The sequence below is a fragment of the Berghia stephanieae genome, chromosome 13 (assembly GCF_034508935.2).
Source record: "Berghia stephanieae isolate SIO BIC M18660-M18661 chromosome 13, UCSD_Bste_1.3, whole genome shotgun sequence".
NCBI lineage: Eukaryota > Metazoa > Mollusca > Gastropoda > Nudibranchia > Aeolidiidae > Berghia > Berghia stephanieae.
This window is the reverse complement of record NC_088372.1, coordinates 9743349-9765930: the sequence shown is the minus strand read 5'-3', so window position 1 is coordinate 9765930 and position 22582 is coordinate 9743349. Positions and strand designations below refer to the sequence as shown.

Sequence of the window (22582 nt, the reverse complement as noted above, 5' to 3'; positions counted from 1 at the left end):
CCTGTTGCTATTGGCCAAGGATTTAATGTAAAGCGCTTTGAGCACGTTTAGTGGATATTGCGCTATATGAAAGCTCAAGTTTTTTGTTGTTGTTGGGTTATATATTTGGGGGGGGGGGGGGGGGTAGTAATCTGTTATTAACAACATATGACATGCTTGATTGAGTTCAGGACTCTCAGAGGACATCAAGAACATGTTTGTTTTGTGTTGTCAACGAATTTGAAGGCATTGTAAGCTTCAACAAATGAGATAAGACGTTTCGGGTTTCCCCTTTATCAAAATAAAGGATTATTCATTCCTCAGGAACACTGGAATAAATGAGGTTTGCATGTCCTATACTGAATAAATCTGAATTGATGCATTGCGTTTAGTTAAAATACTCATAACATCCGCTAACCGGATATAACGCATTAACATATAACCTTGAACGTTTATAGTCTGGTTCATTTCATTTAGCTAAAAACAATAACAAAGTGCTGAGTGGCGTCAACTTCGTTCCTTCTATAGACCGAAAAGTGTAGCAAGCGCTGGCCAACTTTAACTCCCAAATCTGTGCATTCTGTTCTATGATGGAAGGGGGGGGGGGGGGGGGGTTTGATGACCAAACACCGTGCATGACACGTTGGTAGCGATGGAGGGGAGGGGTAGGTGTGATGATAGCCATACTGATTGGCTCTTTTGTCGTGTTGATATGTAACCAGGCTTAATTATGATGAGAATGGTAATGAGGATGTCGGTCGTTGTCTAATCAAAGCCTTTTTGTTACACAAGAGATGAATGGATGGATGGATCAACGGTCAAGTGGTCAAATATAGGGGATGGTGGGTATTATTGGTTGTCGTTTGCTCCGGGCATTGTCTCTCTTATGTATTGGTGTGTTTAGGTGTGGGGGGAGTTGTATAAGTTTGTGTTTTCCTGTTTTATTTGTGGATGGGGATGGAAGGGGTTGTATAAGTGTGTGTGTATGTGTGTACATAAGAGAGAGGCATTGATGACTTCTCCATAGTTGACCTCTAGATTCCAGTTCCAATAAAACAACACAATGATTGGTAATCCAATTGGTTTGGAATCTCCGTGTCAAAGTGCGTCCATTGAAGATGAAATCTTTTCCCAAAAACCTTTTGCCATTCCAATAGAGAGAACGAAGTTGACGTCACTCAGCTCCTTGTTGTTTTATTTTTAGACAGTCATTTGTTTAGTTCTATCTAGATTCCATCAATTGGACTACAAACATTGAAGGTTTAGAGAGCGGTGGGGGGGGGGGGGGGTCTGGAGCCTGAGATCATGAAATACTAACCAAAAGGTGAAAATGGAAAGACAACGGACGTTTAGGGTTCAACCATTCGTCAGCACAACACTCTTCAATCTTCAATGGTTTCTATTTGCAAAAGGCCCCACAGGCCCATCACTGCAAATGTTCTATTACAGTCCAATCAAAACAGGGAAACAGTCACAGATTACTTTGACTAGCAAATTCATTAAAAACTGTTTTGAAAGTTTCCAAGCATTCAACATTCGTTATATCCGGTGGCAGGGCATTCCAGTCATTTATTGTTCGTGGGAAATAGCTGTGTTTGTATGTGTCTCTTCTTGTAAATGGTTGTATTCATTGTGATGCATTGTATCTACGTGTAGCGTACCTATCTGTTTTGCTTTTATTGTAGTATGGGGTGATGATGGGTGAGTTTGGGTCGTTGATGGTTTTGTGTTAGGTAACAATACGGGGTATCTTGCGCCGGTTTTTCACTGGAGGGAGGACGTCACACAACCCGGGTCTCTGGATTTGAATCTTGTAGCTACTCTTTGTACTGTTTCAATCTGGTCTATGCCTTATTATGTGTCGGGGTCCTACACTGCGCTGATGTATTCTAATATTGGCCTGATAAACGAGGTGTACGCCTGGGCTTTAATTCTTGGCGGGCGTTGGTTTATGTTCCTTTTGAGAAACCCCAGCATCTTACTTGCCTTTGCTGTGATATGTTCTATATTGGTTTTCCACTCAGGTTTCTTAATGAGATGGACTCCCGAGTTATTTTATGGAGTCGACATGTTGTAAGGGATGATCATGCAGTGTGCAGTTGTGAGTATAAGGAAACAAACAAAGGAACGCCAATTATCTACCTACTATAAAGCGCTCTGAGCATGTTTAGTGGGTGTTGCGCTATATAAAGTCTCTAGTTGTTTTTTGTTTTGTTTTTTACTGTATCCTATTTTTCTATCTACACATACGCCCACACACGCACACGCTCATGCATACACACACACACACACACACACACACACACACACGTGCGCGTCCATACAATCATATCCGCCTCTCTCTCTCTCTCTCTCTCTCTCTCTCTCTCTCTCTCTCTCTCTCTCTCTCTCTCTCTCTCTCTCTCCACCATAACATCATCATCTCCAAGTGTCCTCCGTACTTTGCTTGATGACGTCACGCGAGTGGGATGGATGCGTCCCTTAATTATGCTAAGTATCATCATCGCAGTGGTGTGTATTAGTTTGTGTATGTATGTGTGTGTGTGTTAATGAAGGTGATTGGACCTTGGTTACACAACACGATGTATTCCTGAAACAACGCATACAATTGAATGATTTTTGGTGTATTCGATGCACTGCCCGGTGTACTTCATACGCAACACCCCCCCCCCCCCTCACCTTCTTCCTCTTCCTTTTATAACATCTTGCTTTTGGGCAAATGAAAATGACAATAGTAGAGTGCAGGGGGATTGAAATATAACGTGAAGGTTTCGTGGCTACTTGCAGATCTGCTGACGACGACGACATTTTCTGTAATGCGAGCCTATTCTAGGCCTGATTTTTTTTTGAACTTTTCAAAGATCTTTAATTCGATAAAACTTCGTGGGAGTTTGTGAAAACGACCAATTTTTTCCCCAGTTCATGTTGACAGGTCTGTACTGTTTTTACTATTGTATAATAATTGTCGTACTTCAAGCTTTGTCTGTGTGGGGATGTTCATTTTGATCCTGTCGCTTCCAGTCCGTACTATTTCTGATCATATCATTTGAATTGTCACGTCACTTCCGGCCATGTGGTACGCCCATAATAGTAATACATTACCGTCTTGAGTCAATAGGCCACATATTACGATGGTCACATTTTTTTGGGGTCAAATCCCCTTTGTAACGTCATACTTGTCACCTAATTAATTGTTATTTATTTATACTCTATCCGACGTTCACTTATTTTCAGGTCTGATAACCCCATTCATTATGGGCTCATTGTTGTAATGGAAATCTAAATAAAAATATAAAAAATGACGCAAAATATCGTCCGTTACGACCATGGAGGAAATAAACTAGTTTTGTGACTCTATGGTTACATCATCATTGGGCCCATCATTGCGTTCGGATGTCAGACCTGCATATGTGTACACGTTGACTCTATCCATTTCATAATAGTGTGTGTGTGTGTGTGTGTGTGTGTGTTGTGTGTACATGATGTTAGTATAAGGTAGGTTGTAGTTGGTGGATACATCTTCATATCCTGTCTGTAATTGGCCCATTGATCATCGTGATGCGTGGATGTTGACTGGCTTACTTAACACACTGGCTCCATCAAACGGTCAGTGGGTTTATTGACATGTTTTATTTAATGGTCATCGTCAACTGGACAAACTGATTTCGCCTGTCAGTAGTTGCTGTTGTTCATTGATTGTTGGTTTGTTGTGTTTTATAATGAAGTACCCTAATGTGTATAACGTTATCATTACAAATTTACTTAGCCTGTAATTCATGATTGAATATGGTGATCTTTTTGTATATTTTAACAATATATTTTTTGGTTGTTGATTCAATGATTGTTGTTGTTGTTGATGTGTTTGATAGTTGATTTTTTAATTTTTTTTTGTTTGTTTTTTTTTGTAGAAGATAAAGTGTCATGCTGCTGTTGCTGCCTTTATTATTATTATTATTATTATTAGTAGTAGTAGTAGTAGTAGTAGTAGTAGTAGTAGTAGTAGTAGTAGTAGTAGTAGTAGTAGTAGTAGTAGTAGTAGTAGTAGTTGTAGTAGTTGTTGTAGTAGTAGTAGTAGTAGTATTACCACTATTACTACTACTACTACTACTACTACTACTACTACTACTACTACTACTACTACTAAACACTACCATCACCACCACCACTACTACTACTACTACTACTACTACTACTACTACTACTACTACTACTACTACTACTACTACTACTAAGTGCTTAGTTAGTCTACACGAGAATTTCACTGATGGCTAGTGGAATCAATTTCTACTCTTTAAACCAATTCCATTATCTTACTTTTTTCTTAGGTGCTTTCACGTGCTAATCTATCACTTTTTGGCTTTCCCATTTTCTGCCTTTTTACTTGTGCTGATACGACCTAAATTATGTGTTCTGTCGCAAGTGCTGTAAAACCTTTCAAAACAAAACAGTGAAAATTATTAAAATATTGGAATGAGCCCAGATTATATTTATGTCTTTTTTTTGTCAAATCGTTCCAGGTACTACACACGTCACGTGTAGAGTCTTCGTCAGAACGTGGCCTCAAGTTTGGAGTTGTCTGGTGTGATAACCAAACTGAATTAAAAACATAACAGCCAAAAGGGATGTACATTAGGTGGAAATATTTCTAGAATCCGATCTTATCCTATCCAACGGAACAGCCTTTGTTTTATTGAAAACAATTTTTTTCCAACAAAAGAGATTTCTATAGAGGACTGTCGTTCACCGATTTGAATTCAACAAAGGGAGGTCACTGTTACAGACATCATTTTTATTTATCGTCGCCATGGGAAAAGGTGGACAAGGGGAGAGCAACGGCCATGTGGTCTCCAAGCGCCTGAAGGAATATTCCTGGGATGAGATAGGTCAGAAGATCTCCAAGGATGGAGAGAAGTGGATTGTCATTGACGGCCAGGTCTACAACATCACCAACTGGGCCAAACGACACCCTGGTGGTCAGCGGGTCATCACCCACTACGCTGGACAAGATGCCTCGGTAAATATTCTCATTACACTTTTTTCCTTTGGGAGTTTTGTTTTTTGCTTTTTAAAAATATTATTGGGGATGGGTGGTTGTTTTTTCTTTTGTTTTATTTTGGGGGGGGGGGGTGTTTGTTTTTGTTTTCGTTTTGTTTTGTTTTGTTTTGTTTTGTTTTGTTTTTTGGTGGTGGGAGGGGGGTCTTTTTGGATTTTTAAATATTATTTTTTTTGGCAGGGAGTGGGGATATTTTTTGAGTTTGTAGGGGGGGGGGGGGGGTGGTTGTTTTTGTTTTTATTTTCTTGGGTTTTTTGGGGGAGAGGGGATAAGTTGTTCATTTTTTATTTGTTTTCTTTGGTAAACATTCAATCCCGTCAGGGAACTATTTTTTCAAAGTCTGGGAAAGAAAATTATATCATTTGCTGGGGCTCTGAAATCTTTCCAATAAACTGGTTTGTGTTCCGAGTAACCAGTAAAAAATAGATAGAAAAAATTCTGTCACAGACATTTCATTTCATTTCAATTTAGTGTCTGTTCAGATAAAGCAGCTTTCCAAATACCGGCTTTGATTGAATTTTAGTATTGAGTTAGAGTGATGTGAATAGACTCACTCAAGGCCACACAGATTATTGAGATGGGAGGGAGGATAGGAGAGGGAGAGAGTGAATAGATCGAATCATTTGCCTCCAGAGTGTCTGGGTTCAATTCCTTTGATGTCTTTTCAACCTTTTCACATCCATTTGGAATGAGGCAGTTTGTGTATTCCAATTTTCATCTTCGCCAGATCGAGCCTTGCGGGATATTTGTTTCCTGAAAGGAGGGAGTGTGTGTGTGTGTGTGTGTGTGTGTGTGTGTGTGTGTGTGTGTGTTTGTGTATGGGAGGGGGGGGGGGTGTTGGATAACTTTTCTTTTTACTTGTTAATCATCTGTTTGGTCTAGTGGTATGACACTTGCTTTCAGATCGGAAGGTCCTGGGTTCGAGCCTCGCTCGGCACATATTTGAATTCTTGGAAAAGGCTCTTTACTCACATGTTCTTACTGTACTCAGATGTAAAATGAGAACCTGGCAGTTAACAACATTGTCTCTGTCAGGAAAAAAATTGAAAAAGCGCCTAACAGGCGTCATGTCTCTACATGTTATGTGCTGCTGTTGGTCAGGGACCCTTTGTAAAGCACTTTGAGCATGTTTAGTGGATATTGTGCTATATAAAAGTTCATGGGGTTTTTTTGGGGGGGTGGGGGGTATGTGACCACTCATCTCAAATGAGTGATTTGAATTGTGGATAATGAATGGATTGTCGTCAATACAAACCTTGGGTTCAGTTTACAAGATATTTAATGGAGATCTTTGCATGAAACAAATATACAACCGCTTACTCGAAAAAAAAAATAAACAACCCTTATAAAAAAATGTGGCCAGAAAACGCATTCTTCTACTAAGTCCCATTTTCAGCATTCACAGAAAACTGCAATTTTGTGTCATTTATTTATTAACTTAAAGAGGAAAATACATGTCTTGTGTGCCTCATAGAACAACACCCTGAGTGTTTTTTTCTGGTGATTCTATGGAATCGAAAAGATAGCTTGAGATTGTTGGCTCATTTTCTATCCAGATGGGACTTAGGATGTTTTGAAAGTCGCCTACTCAAATATCGTTCAACTCTTGCCCTGTCAAAAGCTCTCAAACCCTCGACTTTATTAAAGGTAGCTGGGTCTGTAAGATTTGGTGGAAAGTATTTTACAATAGATTAGCATCCTATCAAAATGGTAGCATGCTGTTGCTATTGTCTATTTCACATTATAGAAACCGGGATAAACTCTGGCTGCAAGGGCCTAATGACTCTGAAGGACTACTGTATGAGCACAACCGATGGATGTTTTGACATTCCCCCATCTCCAATTCTCTCCTTTTTTCTACCTATTTTCACCATACTCAAGTGTAAAATGAATACCTGGCTGTTAACAGCATTGTCTCTATCGGAAAAAATTGTAATATCGTCTAACAGGCGTCATGTCTCATTTTATATGTTACATGTTACTGTTGGTCAGGGACCCGTTGTAAAGCGTGTTGAGCATGTTTAGTGGATATTGCCCTATATAAAAGCTCAAGTTTTTTTGTTTTGTTTTTTAAGATTTCTTTCACTTTCCTTTCTCCCAGGATGCATTTGCTGCCTTTCACAATAACCGAGAGTTTGTGAGTAAATACATGAAGGCCATCCACGTGGGGTCGGTCAAGGAGGGACAGAAAGTGGTCAAGCCCATTGAAGAGGATTTTAGACAGCTCAGGGAGACGGCCAAGAAAATGGTGAGAACAAGCCCAAGTTGTGAACAGACGTGAATAGAACAGCTTTGAAAAGGAACAAAACACCAAACACGAACCATTTCGGGCTCAAAATCCTTCCTTAGCACCAATAACAAAGAGATTACATCCCTTGATTATTTTAATATACAACACTTAAAATCTGGACAGACAAGGGTTTTGAGCCCAAAACGTTCGGTGTTTGGTATTTTGTTCTTTTTCTAAGATGTTATATTCATTTCTGTATTTTACTAACTAGTTGAAATGATGTGGAGCCTTGGATGACGTCATTCATTTCAGTTAGTAATTTATTCTATTGGCCTAGTGACCTTTTATGCAGATCTAATTGGGCCATACAGATTGACAACTCTGTACAAATGACTTTATGTGTTGACAATTGACAACTCTGTACAAATGACTTTTTGTGTGGACAATTGATAAAACTCTGTACAAATGACTTTATGTGTGGACAATTGACAACTCTGTACAAATGACTTTATGTGGGGACAATTGATAAAACTCTGTACAAATGACTTTATGTGGGGACAATTGATAAAACTCTGTACAAATGATTTTATGTGTGGACAATTGACAACTCTGTACAAATGACTTTATGTGTGGACAATTGATAAAACTCTGTACAAATGACTTTTTGTGTGGACAATTGACAACTCTGTACAAATGACTTTTTATGTGGACAATTGATAAAACTCTGTACAAATGACTTTTTGTGTGGACAATTGATAAAACTCTGTACAAATGACTTTAAGTGTGGACAATTGACAACTCTCTACAAATGACTTTATGTGTGGACAATTGATAAAACTCTGTACAAATGACTTTATGTGGGGACAATTGGCAACTCTGTACAAATGACTTTATGTGTGGACAATTGACAACTCTGTACAAATGACTTAATGTGTGGACAATTGACAACTCTAAATCCCCTTTATTTATTTGTAAAGTGCCAACTGGTGCAATTCATGATTTCTCCTTTTCTCTAATGTTAAGTTAGTGGATACATTTGGTTCATTGCTGTACGTCAAATAGTTTTCAGTGGACGGTAAAAAGAGAATCTGTGGCCAATTTGAATTAGAATATTGTCGTCACAGATCACTGCTTTTCAAAGATTAATTGCCAAATTAATCAAACATTAAAATAATTTGGATTTTATTTGCCTTTTAAAAATTATTATTTGTTTATCCAGGGGCACGTAAAGCCCATTTCCCCCCCCCCCCCCCCCCCCCCCCCCCCCCCCGATTGATTGACACCCAAAGGCAGGATTTGAGACGTTTGGGATTTGCATGAATGATGGTTTTGTTTCTGGTGGAGTGTTTTGATAGGGAATGGATAGGTTTGTGTTCAATTCACTCAAGCACGACGTGGAGATTGAAGTAAAAATAAATGATAATTGATTCAATTTAGGTCTTTATTTCATGTCGTAGTTGTCTATTGTGAACTAGTCATAATCAACGGTTAAAGGACATGGTGACTTTATTCCAAGACACACTCGCTCAGTAGTAACAAAACAGTAACAGCTGTCTGATGCTCAATCAAGGGACATAACTTGATAATTCAAGTGATAAAATAAAATGATAAATATACAGGGTTGTTTCCCCATACAACTTGACTACACTTCACATCTCATGTCATGACAATGTAGCACACATACGTGTGTGTGTCGCATCCAATTAATTCCAAGACACTCTGACACAATGCCCACTTACACACTTAGTCAGTATAGTCACATTTTAGGGGGAGGTGGGGGGGGGGGAGTTCCAAGTTTGGCTGAAGAGGATTTTGAGCCCGAAACGTTCCATGTTTGGTATTTTGTTCTTTTTTTAAGCTGTTATGTTCGTTTTTGTTTATTACTTTTTACAGTCCACAGCTTCTAGCAGCTTAGTATGTATCACTTCCAGTTGACCGTTTTCTCTTCCCATTTCACACAGAACCTGTTTGAGGCCAGCTACTGGTTTTTCAGTCTTCAGCTGGTCCACATCCTGTTGCTGGATGTGGCCGCCTGGGCCGTCCTGTATTACTGTGGCACTGGATGGATTCCTTTCATCACCTCCCTCATCCTGATCACCACTGTAGAGGTAAGTCTTTTTCTGGTAGAAGGAAGGAAGTCACATTTCATCATTTCATTTATTTGTCCGATTTATTTATTTATTTATTTATTTATTACTTATTTATTATTTATCCATTTATAAATTTATTTATTTTTTGTTAATTTATTTATACATTTATTTATCTACTTATTCATTTGTTTATAAATTTATTTATTTATTTATTAATATATTTCATTCTTTCTTGGATGTATTTTACAATGAATTTTACTGTTTAAAAAAAATAATTTTTATGAATGAATCTTTTAAACATTTCCATGGAAGATGTTCAAAAATTGGATCCTCTTGATATATTTATGTATTAAAAGTCTGTTTGAATATTTGTGGCTTTACATTTGGGAATCTGCCATAAAAGAGAGAAAAAAATTGTTTTAAAATAGATAAACAATTCTGGTTCCAACATTGTGTACTTGGTAAGGCACTTAATACACATTACCTCACTCAACTGAGGTGTAAATGAGCACCAGGCCACAGGCAGTAATGGATATTGAAAGAGTGTTATTACAATAGGTATGCCTAACAGGTGATGTGTACTGCTTGAAATGGAAATATGATTCCATTTGGCAAAATGGGGGAATAAATAATACATTTGTGAAGCCCATTGAGCATGGTAAATCCTTAGACATGCACTGTGTAAATAATTTTTTTGTATTTATTTTGTTTTGATTTCAACCTCAATTGTTATTTTTTTCCATTCCATTGGGACTATTGAGTCCTCCATGATTGGGACAAATAAATAACAAGGGATTGTCAAATGGAATTTAAGCTTCAATTTAATATAAAAAACAGATAAAATGGATGTTTCGGATTTCCCCTTTATCAACAAATCAGGATGGATGAAACACTACAGTTCTGTCATGTTTCATCCATCCTGTTTTGTTGATAAAGGGGAAACCAGAAACGTCCATTTTATCCGTTTTCGTATATTAAATTGAAGCTTACATTCAATTTCACAATCCCTTGTTATTTATTTCTTCGAACTTCGAGCTTCGAGCAGCCACATTGACATTCCCCACATGATTGGGACAGACACCCAGATAGACATTGTGGCTTGTCGTTTTGTCAGTTGTGGACCTCATTGAATGTTTCTATCCGTGATTCCCCAAGCCATTCTAACAGTTCTATCTCTCTCTTTCTCTCTCCCGTTTTGATATTGTTCCATTCATGACTCGGGGCCCCATACCATTCAGACCCAATGCAGTTGGCTACAACATGATTTTGGCCACTTGGCCGTTTTTAAACAGTCGTGGCTGAATCATGCATTGCATTACTTTGTCATGGGGGTTATGGAGGTATTTTGGTATTTCTGTTGTCATTAGTGTTGTCATTATTATTATTATCATTATTATTATTATTATTATTATTATTATTATTATTATTATTATTATTATTATCACATCAAACGTTTGTGTTGTTGATTCTAGGCGACCATTTTACTTATAGATGTGTTTTGGAATCATCGTTGTCGATTTTCTTACTCATTTTCTCTGGTTTGATCTCAATTCATCACAACTGGTGTTCATTCATTCAAATATTTGTCTGTGTTGCAATTAAGTGTTTGCGTCTTTATGTGTTTTAAAAGCACTGGATTATTATACAGTTGTCTCACTTTTTATAATTCTTTAGGTGAGTGTGTATGTGTATTGTGTCACGTGTTGTCTTTTGCTGATCATTTTTATTAGACTGACATTTCTCACCAGAATCAAGGGGAATAACTCTTCTTGTGTTACCATTGTTTTTATTTCTGCACAACGCATTAAACTTCCGTCTTCTTACAATTAAAATATTATTTACAAAGTTTTTTTCATTTTACAACACTGTCATTTTCATTAAAACAGTAAAACAACTGACAGTTATAACAGTAAAACAACTGACATTTGTTACAGTGACATTTGTAACAGTAAAATAGCTCACATTTGTAACAGTAAAATAACTGACATTTGTAACAGTAAAATAACTGACATTTGTAACAGTAAAATAACTGACATTTGTAACAGTAAAATAACTGACATTTGTAACAGTAAAATAACTGACATTTGTAACAGTAAAATAACTGACATTTTCATTTATGTCATCGCATCATACAAACCTGCTTTTTAAAAAAGACTATCTCAAAATTTGATCATTTGTTTTCATAATTTGTAAATACCATCCATATAATATTTTTAAAATTTCATTTTTGATACAAAGAAATGAAACATTTGTTTTTAAATAGTGGATAATTTTTTGTACGATTTGGTGAAATATAGAGTTTAACGTTTTGTTTCGATTTGAAAAGTAATTTGATAAAGAAATGAATTGGTTTGGATAAAAATTCCCAAAACCTTTTGATGGGACACAACAGGGCGTAGACAAAAAAATTGTTTATTTTATCAGAATTTTTCAAGAATTATATTTTCTTGTTTGTTTTTCATTTTTTTGTCTTCGTTACCTCGATGTGACAATATTGGCAGTTCTGTCGTACTCTGGAAAAACATGGATTTTAACATTTTGGCCAGAAAAGTCGTCCTTTAAATATTAGTCAATTAAAGTAACCCTCATCTTAGCAAACGCTCTCAAACCAGGGAGCTCAAGGAGATCTGTACAAAGTCCCAGGTTTGAGAGTTTTTGGTAAGATGAGGGTCGTTTTAATCAATCAATATTTTAAGGAGGAGTTTTTTGGTCAAAATTTTAAACACATTTTTAACAAGTACAACAAAGTTGAATTTATATATGACATGTAATAACATGTGTGTATTTGTATATATATACATATATATATGTGTGTGTGTGTGTGTGTGTTTTTTTAATCTATAAATGTTGCACGTCAATCTGCTTGGTTCATTTTCTTCATCTTTTCTTCGTGTTTTTTCATCTACGCTATTCACATTTCCATTTTGGTGGCTTATTTTTTCTATTTTGAATTTTTTACAAATTTCATCCATTGTCCATCTTTAAAGCAGAATTTTGTGTCAAACTTTTTTTTGTCTTGCTGACATCCAAAAATGCTCAGACTGGCTGAGTCAGTCGGTTTACTCGAAGAAGAAGGAAAGGAAAAGTTCCCAGTGTATATGAAATGTAACGTGTATTTTATTGGCTGTGTGTTTTTTTTTCCTCCTTGTTGTCTTCAACCACAGGCCCAGGCCGGATGGCTGCAGCACGACTTTGGCCACTTGTCTGTGTTTAGGAAAAATTCCAAATTGGATCATTTTTTCCATTACTTTACCCTTGGCTTCATCAAGGTAATTATTATTACTAAACACACGCGCACCCATGCATGCACGCTGTACACACACAAATGCACGCTGCACACACACACATACACACACACACTATAACAAATAGCCTCCAATGAGATTTGTGAATACTTTGTGCAATGCTGAATCACCCACCTGTCAATCAAACTGACCAATTAATGCTGATGATATTGAAGGTAACATTTTAAGTATTGTATTTTGTGAGGGGGGGGGGGGCGGGGGAGTGAGTAGAGATACTTTGATTGTTTTCTCTTTCAAGTGTCCATATAACAGTGAGTGTTTAACAATTGCAGAGCTTCCTACTTCCAAAATTCGTCATTTCCAAGGGGAAAAAAAAAAGAAATGAAAAAGGCATTTTGAATATTTAGAATTTGCTCTCAGCATGGTCCAAAAATGCTCCAAAGTCCTGAATATAGGTTCTAAGAAGGTAAACTTTCCTTTTCAACAAGATTTATTGTCAAAGAGACCTATGCAGCTTGTAGCTGGAGTCAAAAATGTGTATTTCTACGAATTTTTCGTATTACTAGGCAGGTCTGTGATAGGAACTGTTGTGAGATGCAGACTTGAAACTCGAGTAGCCAAAGGAATTGTTAAAGAATGGGAAGAGTGATAATGGAGAGGCATCGGATGGGAACATTTCGGACATTGTTCCCATCTGATGCCTCTCCAGTACCAGTCTTTCCTTAGTATTTTCACGATCCAAAGCTTCAGGCAGCCTCCACTGCTCTCTAAAGAATTGGAAAAGAATTTCAGTTCTTTCAAAAGAGATGTGGGTGTTTTTGTTTGAATTGACAGACATTGGGGTCGTATTTTGATTTCCTTTTTCCTCTGAATTGACTTCCATGTCCAACTTTGTACAAATGGATTGAGGCACGTAACTCAACTAATGCAAGCTCTTAACCTGTCATCATTGGTTGTTTAAAGGCAACAGTTAAGGGGACACTAGATGGATTTGCACCCTTTTCTGTGATTTAAGGGTGTTACCATTGGATAAAGAAAAGCTTTACATGAAATAACTTCATGGGAAAAAATATTCAGGCTTTTATATCATTATTTTAGCAAAGGGATTCCCTGAGATAATAAGAAAACACAGATTTTGATTGAAATTGATAGAAGATGTAGATGACCACTGGCCTAGTGGTTAGTGATGTAGATGACCACTGGCCTAGTGGTTAGAGATGTAGATGTCTAGTGGTTAGAGATGTAGATGACCACTGGTCTTGTGGTTAGAGATGTAGATGTCTAGTGGTTAGAGATGTAGATGACCACTGGTTTAGTGGTTAGAGATGTAGATGACCACTGGTCTAGTGGTTAGAGATGTAGATGACCACTGGTCTAGTGGTTAGAGATGTCGATGACCACTGACCTTGTGGTTAGAAATGTAGATGACCACTGGTCTAGTGGTTAGAGATGTAGATGACCACTGGCCTTGTGGTTAGAGATGTAGATGACCACTGGTCTAGTGGTTAGAGATGTAGATGACCACTGACCTTGTGGTTAGAGATGTAGATGACCACTGGTCTAGTGGTTAGAGATGTAGATGACCACTGGTCTAGTGGTTTGAGATGTAATGACCACTGGCCTTGTGGTTAGAGATGTAGATGACCACTGGTCTAGTGGTTAGAGATGTAGATGACCACTGACCTTGTGGTTAGAGATGTAGATGTCTAGTGATTAGAGATGTAGATGACCACTGGTCTAGTGGTTAGAGATGTAGATGTCTAGTGGTTAGAGATGTAGATGACTACTGGTCTAGTGGTTAGAGATGTAGATGAGCACTGGTCTTGTGGTTAGAGATGTAGATGTCTAGTGGTTAGAGATGTAGATGACCACTGGTCTTGTGGTTAGAGATGTAGATGACCACTGGTCTTGTGGTTCGAGATGTAGATGTCTAGTGGTTAGAGATGTAGATGACCACTGGTCTTGTGGTTAGAGATGTAGATGTCTAGTGGTTAGAGATGTAGATGACCACTGGTCTAGTGGTTAGAGATGTAGATGACCACTGGTCTAGTGGTTAGAGATGTAGATGACCACTGGTCTTGTGGTTAGAGATGTAGATGTTTAGTGGTTAGAGATGTAGATGACCACTGGTCTTGTGGTTAGAGATGTAGATGTCTAGTGGTTAGAGATGTAGATGACCACTGGTCTAGTGGTTAGAGATGTAGATGACCACTGGTCTAGTGGTTAGAGATGTAGATGACCACTGGTCTTGTGGTTAGAGATGTAGATGACCACTGGCCTTGTGGTTAGAGATGTAGATGACCACTGGTCTAGTGGTTAGAGATGTAGATGACCACTGACCTTGTGGTTAGAGATGTAGATGACCACTGGTCTAGTGGTTAGAGATGTAGATGACCACTGGTCTAGTGGTTAGAGATGTAGATGACCACTGGCCTTGTGGTTAGAGATGTAGATGACCACTGGTCTAGTGGTTAGAGATGTAGATGACCACTGACCTTGTGGTTAGAGATGTAGATGTCTAGTGATTAGAGATGTAGATGACCACTGGTCTAGTGGTTAGAGATGTAGATGTCTAGTGGTTAGAGATGTAGATGACCACTGGTCTAGTGGTTAGAGATGTAGATGTCTAGTGATTAGAGATGTAGATGACCACTGGTCTAGTGGTTAGAGATGTAGATGACCACTGGTCCAGTGGTTAGAGATGTAATGACCACTGGTCTAGTGGTTAGAGATGTAATGACCACTGGTCTAGTGGTTAGAGATGTAGATGACCACTGGCCTAGTGGTTCGAGAGGTAGATGACCACTGGCCTAGTGGTTAGAGAGGTAGATGACCACTGGTCTAGTGGTTCAAGATGTAATGACCACTGGCCTAGTGGTTCGAAATGTCAAATGTCAACAAACGGTCTGGTCATAGAAATTATGTGCAGAAAGTCATCCAAAACTGAATGCATTGTATGACATGTACACACCTGTTTGTACTCATTGCACGACTGATGGAGTAGTTGTGTGCTCTTGTTTATTGTTGTCAAGAATGCCAAGACGTATACGTGTGTGTTGTGAAATAGCATGGAGATATTATGAAGGCAATCAATGTAAACAGTTCTGGCAGGTTGTCTTCTGGTTACCTCTGTTAACCTTTATTGATAATAAATTGTGTTTATAAATATCTTGACCCCATTTTACAATACGCTCAAAGTGCTGTACCGAAATGTTACATTTATTCATTTACAAAGATGTTGCTACCCAATTAAAGACAATGTAATCCACCTTTAACCATCTTCTTATTAACCATAGAAATTGTAGTATTCCGTACGATACAATCATTAATTTTGCCATTCTCATTTCTTTTATACACATTAAAGTAAGACACCGGTGTAAGATAAAGATCTGAACAAGTGTGTGTGAAAGGTGCCAGACAAAGCAAGAAAGAAAAATACAAGAAAAAAAAACCATCCCAAAAAATCAGTCAACTTCAACTGGAAATCGAACCTCAGACCTTCTGATTATCGGTCAGACATGCTACCATTAATGGTACCACGTCTGACCGGTAATCAGGTCTGAGGTTGGGATGGTTTTTTTCTTCTATTTTTCTTTCTTGCTTTGGCACCTTTCATACACACTTGTTCAGTTTTTTATTTGTACACATCACAACATTTAAAGATTTATTTTTTTGCATAGCTGTAAAGAATTGACCTTGTATTTTAATGAACATAATTGTGTATAGAATGTTCTTGTTGCTGTTCTGTCTGAGTAAGAAAAATCTATTTTTGTGTTGGGTGGGTGGTGTGTGTGTGTTGGGTGTGGGTGGGTGTTTGGGTGTGTGTTGGGTGAGTTTGACATTTCAGGGAAAGTTGTGAAAATGCCCGGTTAGAGAGGGAAGGGAGAGTGGGGGTTCTGGACTTGCTTGACTATTTCCTTTCTCTTTTTTTCTCTTTTTTTTTGGGGGGGGGGGGGGGGCGATATCAGTGACAAATGTTGCAGAAGGTATGACCAACTGTAGTCTGAGATAACCCATAGCCTGACACTTCCTTAAAGATGGCGTGATGATCACCAAACAAGAAAGTGATATGTAGTTCGTCGTGCTCATGGAAATAGATGATCCCATTGGTTGAAGCATTGAACACGATTCATCGGCCACCTTCTTAAGGTGGCCGTTGCCAGGTATTGGGACATAATGTTTTACCCAGTGCCAGACTATGAGTTTACAAAGGTGATCGCCATGTTCTCCTACTGACCTTGCCATTTAACTGGTAACTCGTGTCTCGTTCTACATGTTATGTGTTGCTGTTTGTCAGGTACCCCTTGTAAAGCACTTTTGAGCACGTTTAGTGGATTTTGCGCTATATAAAAGCTCAAGCTCAAGTGTCATTGTTTTCCATCATTGCCTTGAAGTGGAGCGAGCATTTCTCTTTTATTTGAATGAAATTCCTGGAGTTAGATGATGAGTTACGTTCACCATGTTGTTACATCTCATCTTGACAGTGCTTGTGATAGGTAATCTCAAAACATCTTACGGCTACAACCTTTTTCTTTAATTGGAATTTTCTTGTTTTCTTATCATTGCATGTTTGTTTTTGTTTTGTTTTTTCCATTTTCTACTAAAGCGTTGATTTCATGTTGTGTTTTGAAGTTTGTGTTTATGTTGAATTTTTTAAATTGAATTGTTCCATAAAATCAGTTAGAGTGTTATAATATTCCAACTGTTTGTGTCATTTGTTACCAACTGCCACAAAACGGTATAACATCGGGGTGAACAAGATCACCAAAAGTGAATTTAACCCTCTCCTTACCAACTATAGGAAAATCGTCACATTCGTTACGATACAACAAACATTTGTCTTATTCAAATTTCTCTTGTAAAATTTAAATAAAATGAACAGTTTGTTGTAGAGCATGTTTTGCTAAAGACATTATTTATCGCAAGAACTTACTGCTATTGTGTTTGAGTGATAAAAAATCTATTTTTGTCTTAGTTGGGTGTGAAGTTTTGGGGAAAATCCTGAAAATGGCTGGTAAGGAAAGAGTTAAAGTCAAAATGACTAACTTGTCCGTCATGTCACAAGACTGTAGAGCTAGAGCTCAGCTAGTCGCTGGTTTAGATCAATGTCTGCAAGTCAAGCCATAATGATGTGAAAGAAGAAAGTTGAGGGATTTTTTTCTCACTTTTATGCATTCAATTCATTTGTCTTCAATAAACCCTTAATTACAACTTTTTCATTTTGGGGAAGACCCTGATTTTACTATAGCACAATATCCAGAATTATCACCAGGGGTCTCTATTATCCTTTGTTTATAAAAATACAATGGAGGAGTTAAAGATGGTTTTTTTCTCCCCGCGCATCTGATTTTACTAAAAATGGATTTTGACACGTCATGATATTCTGACCACGATGATCATTATTAATGTCAAATTGTTACATTGGACACCCAATCTGTATTGAAAAAACAGAAGAGATTTTGATAAGAAATAATAAAGATAAGGAGGGGGGGGGGGGGCGGTTATAAGAATACGAATCTTGAACTCAAGTGTTGAAAGACCTCAAACTCTTTCCCAATGAACACTACCAGGTTTGCTGTACAGCAACATTGAGAAGAACGTATTTGAAATTTCAAACTCAGGAGTTCAAGAATCTGATGTTAATTCAACTCAAGTTTGTTTTCTTTTTTATCTGTAAATTCCGCCGACAAGACTTACACCACCCTAATGGTATTCTTATTTCAGCCATGGATCTCGTCAAGCTCTTAATAAGCAATGTCCAATTTTAATCATGGCTAACGTTATCTCTCACCTTTGTTACCAAAAGCAGTGACAGTAATGTGACTTGGGACCTTAGGGATAACAGAGTGACAATGAAGGTGTTTTTGCCTTCCTAATGAAAACTGTTATTTGTTTTTTGCCCTCTTGTTGAATTAGATTTCAGTTTTTGGCAACTTTTATAAGATGGCTGGGATGATGATGGGTATGATTGGAACAAAACAAATGAATATAAGACATCATGAGAATTGTGATAATAGAGACTGGGTGGTTGTTTAATAATAGTAATCATTATTATTATTATTATTATTATTATTATTATTATTATTATTATTATTATTATTATTATTATTATTATTATTGTTATTGTTATTATTATTATTATTATGATTATTATTATTATTATAATTATTATTATTATTATTATTATTATTATTATTATTATTATTATTATGATTATTATTATTATTGTTATTGTTATTATTATTATTATTATTATTATTATTATTATTATTATTATTATTATTATTATTATTATTATTATTATTATTATTATTATTATTATTATTATTATTGTTATTATTATTATTTCAGATAGATAAAAGTATATATGTCAAAGGTCAGCTGGAAACAAAATGTGTATACCTTGAAAATTAAATCGTATTATAATATAATAGGCTTGCTATACGAATTGGATGATGTTTGTCCTTTGTAAGAAAAGGTTTGTATTACTGGCCACCATTTCAATGGGATTCAGTGTTACACCAAATTAGAAGATTCTCACTTTGTTACGACAATGTACCGTGTTGTGACTACTGGCTTAGCTTTTTTCTATTTTGTATTGACTGTTGTTTTATTTTACTATTTAATTTGATCTTTGTCATTTTGTCACTTCAGCTAGAATGTTGTGTCACAAAATTCTAGAACTTTCTTTTGTACTTCACACAATACAATAAGTCAAAATTGTGTCAATAAATCTTTCAAAAGATTTGCCCATAAATTAAAATAATGTGATTTTTTTAAGAATTTATGCCACATATATAAATGTTAAGAGCTTTAATCAATGACATAATCTAAACACGGTTGTATCAGGTTCAATTCGTTTTGGAGACCTGGTGATTTTTCCATATGATCTTGAGTGTTTCAAGGATCTCTGACCTACATCATTGTTTAAAAGACAGCAGATGCAGCCCAAAAATATGATTCTTTCCGTCTTAAAATTTCTATTCATATCAAACATGTTAAACCATTTCTAAGTGGATGGAAAAGAGCAAACATTTAAATCTATTTATACTTAAATCTGATATTGAAATGAAATGTGAATTTACTAAAGGTTTAACTCACCGACTGCCACAGCCGACACATTTAGGGTTTTTTATTTTGACCTTTGACAGCAATGGCCGAACCCCCAAAGTTTCATACTATTGTTTTTTACTTCCAACCAAACTGTATCGGCCGAGCAGTTTAACGGCGAGGTAGTTCATTTTTTAGCTTTCATTTCACACCAAACATGATAGGGTACTTTTTAATCTTGACATTCTTTCTAGCAGGCCACAGTAATAGATAACCTGGTATTTTTTTCTCTTAGTTTTCCAACATAATGGAGAAACGAAATCAATTATTTGTAATTCTCGAGTGAAAAACATTATGAAACTACTTGCTGTTGTTTGAGTTATTATTCTGATTAGGTTGGTGATTGTTTTCTGTTAAAAGATCATTTTTCCTGTTTTTAGTCAGAACAGTGGTCCAAGGCGGTGTTGACTCCCAATTCAATTGTTTTTTTTTTGTTTTTTTTTGGTTTAAAATTGCCTCCTTTTCAAAAAATTACTGTGCAACCCAAGATTTAAAATGCAACAATACAAATGGTATCATTTGAAAGAACAACACAGGCAGGTTTCTTTGCTTTTTAAACTTTTATTGTCATAAAAATTGTGAACATGTTGAATTTATTTTTTTAAAACATGCATAAATCTGGGCGAAAGTCAGCGGCTTTGCAATTCTGAAAAGCTGGTCAGTCGGTGAGTTAAAATGTAAAACGTGATTCATCCAGTCAACAACTTTGATGTCACGAGTATGCATTATTTGGTTTGTTTGTAAAGATGACTTGACAAGTCAGGAAATGATGAAATTTTGAAATGGTGGTTCTTTAGTATAGTAAATATTTAGTAATCTCAATTTATCTTCTCTTGTTTTTTCCTGGATGTCAGGGTGCATCTCCTGGTTGGTGGAATCACATGCATTACCAGCACCATGCCAAACCCAACGTGGTGAGTCTCATTCTGGCAACAACAGGGGGTATCTATCGGAAGACAATTGCATCATCTGATATCCAATTATATCCACTTATTGATCCACTAAAGGATATCCAAAAAATGATATCCATTTAAGGATGTCCACTAAATGATATCCATTTAAGGATATCCACTAAATGATATCCAATTATTGATATCCATTTAAGGAATCTCCACTTAATGATATCCACTATTTGTACTTCAATAGCAATAATAACTCTAGTCTATTGGAATGGACGCTTCAATAATGATAAACAAAGACAAATTTGATGTTACAGATTTCCCCTTTGTCAATTGAACTGATGAATAAAACAATACAGATGAATGAGAGAATGGCATTGTTAAGGCATCTTTAGTGTTTCATTCATCATGTTTTGTTGACAAAGGGGAAACGTCTTCATGAATCAAATTGAATCTTCCATTCTAATTTGACTTTTATTTATTTATTTCTTGGAGCTTCCATCAGCAACATGTGTATTATATTCAATAGCAATGACAAATTTATCGTAATTGGTCATGTTCAGTTTTACGTTAAATGACATGAAAATTGTTCCAAAACTTATTGATCTGAGACTGTCAAAGTTGAAATGTCAGATTTACATAAATGACAAGAAAATTGTTCCAAATCTTATTGATCTGAGACTGTTAAAGTTAAAATGTTGACTTTTTCTGAGTGAAAAGGTCTGTAGGATCAGTTGATTGTCATCGTGGTTGTCAACAGTTGACCTGAAATGATTTTGTTTTCCCACAGATGGACAAAGACCCTGATGTACGTCTGGACGTGTTGTTTGTGGTGGGTGAGAACATGCCGGTGGAAAAGGCCAAATCCAAGAACGGAGGAACCATGCCCTACAACTGGCAAAACTATTACTTCTTTCTCAGTAAGTACAGCTTCTTTTAGCAGGGAGGGGATTCTTTCTCAGATCTGTGGTATTCTTTCTCAGACATGTGGGATTCTTCCTCAGACATGTGGGATTCTTTCTCAGATCTGTGGGATTCTTTCTCAGATCTGTGGGATTCTTTCTCAGACATGTGGGATTCTTTCTCAGACCTGTGTGGGATTCTTTCTCAGATCTGTGGGATTCTTTCTCAGACATGTGGGGTTCTTTCTCAGACCTGTGGGATTCTTTTTCAGATCTGTGGGATTCTTTCTCAGATCTGTGGGATTCTTTCTCAGATCTGTGTGGGATTCTTTTTCAGACCTGTGGGATTATTTCTCAGATCTGTGTGGAATTCTTTCTCAGATCTGTCAGATTATTTCTCAGATCTGTCAGATTATTTCTCAGATCTGTGTGGGATTCTCTATTAGTGATGTAGACAAATGAGTGTAACAGTTCCAATAAAAAATACCATAATACAAAGCATGGAATGTTTCGAACTCAAAACCCATCTTCAGCCAATAACAAATTAGCACATTACATTTCTGCCACTTATCTGGATTTAAGGTGATTAATTTGCATTTTAACGGCTTTGGTTAGAGGCTGAAGAAGGGTTTTGAGCCTGAAACCTTCTCGATTTAGTATTTTGTTCTTGTTTTGAAGCTATTCTATTCATCTTTCTCCATCCCACAACTTGCAGAGCTGCCTACTTGAAATATCAAAAATTCGTAGTTTCCAAGAAAAACGATGAAAAGGTCACAATACATGGCATTACTAATCAATTATCTGCCCTCAGAAATGATCACAAATGCTCCAAAGTCCTAAATAGAGTTTTTAAGCAACCAAACTTTCCTTTTCAGCAAGATTTATGGAATCGAACACGTCTATGCAGTTCTGTCACTGCAGACAAAAAGTCGTAATTTTATGAATTTTTCATAGCACTAGGCAGGTCTGAACTTGTGTGAGGTGTTTGTGTCTCCATTTCCTGACATTGGGTGTTTTATTCTCTCTCTCTCCCCCCCCCCCCCCCCCCCCCCCCCCCCCCCCTCCTCCCCAATC

At 36.9% G+C, this 22582-nt stretch overlaps 1 protein-coding gene across 5 annotated transcripts in view; it reads left to right on the top strand.

Annotated features, from left to right (window-relative positions):
• The window catches only part of LOC144958907 (acyl-CoA 6-desaturase-like), a 53238-nt gene that overhangs the window by 14963 nt on the left and 15693 nt on the right, over positions 1-22582 (top strand). The window contains exons 1-7 of one of the 5 annotated variants that reach the window (XM_078891195.1): positions 2784-2911; positions 4497-4993; positions 7134-7280; positions 9224-9370; positions 12517-12621; positions 20562-20621; positions 21397-21526. In XM_078891195.1, coding sequence (XP_078747321.1) covers positions 4784-4993; positions 7134-7280; positions 9224-9370; positions 12517-12621; positions 20562-20621; positions 21397-21526 — 799 coding nt within the window. In that variant the 5' untranslated portion in view covers positions 2784-2911; positions 4497-4783. The other 4 variants (XM_078891196.1, XM_078891193.1, XM_078891194.1 and 1 more) reach the window with 4 other exon arrangements.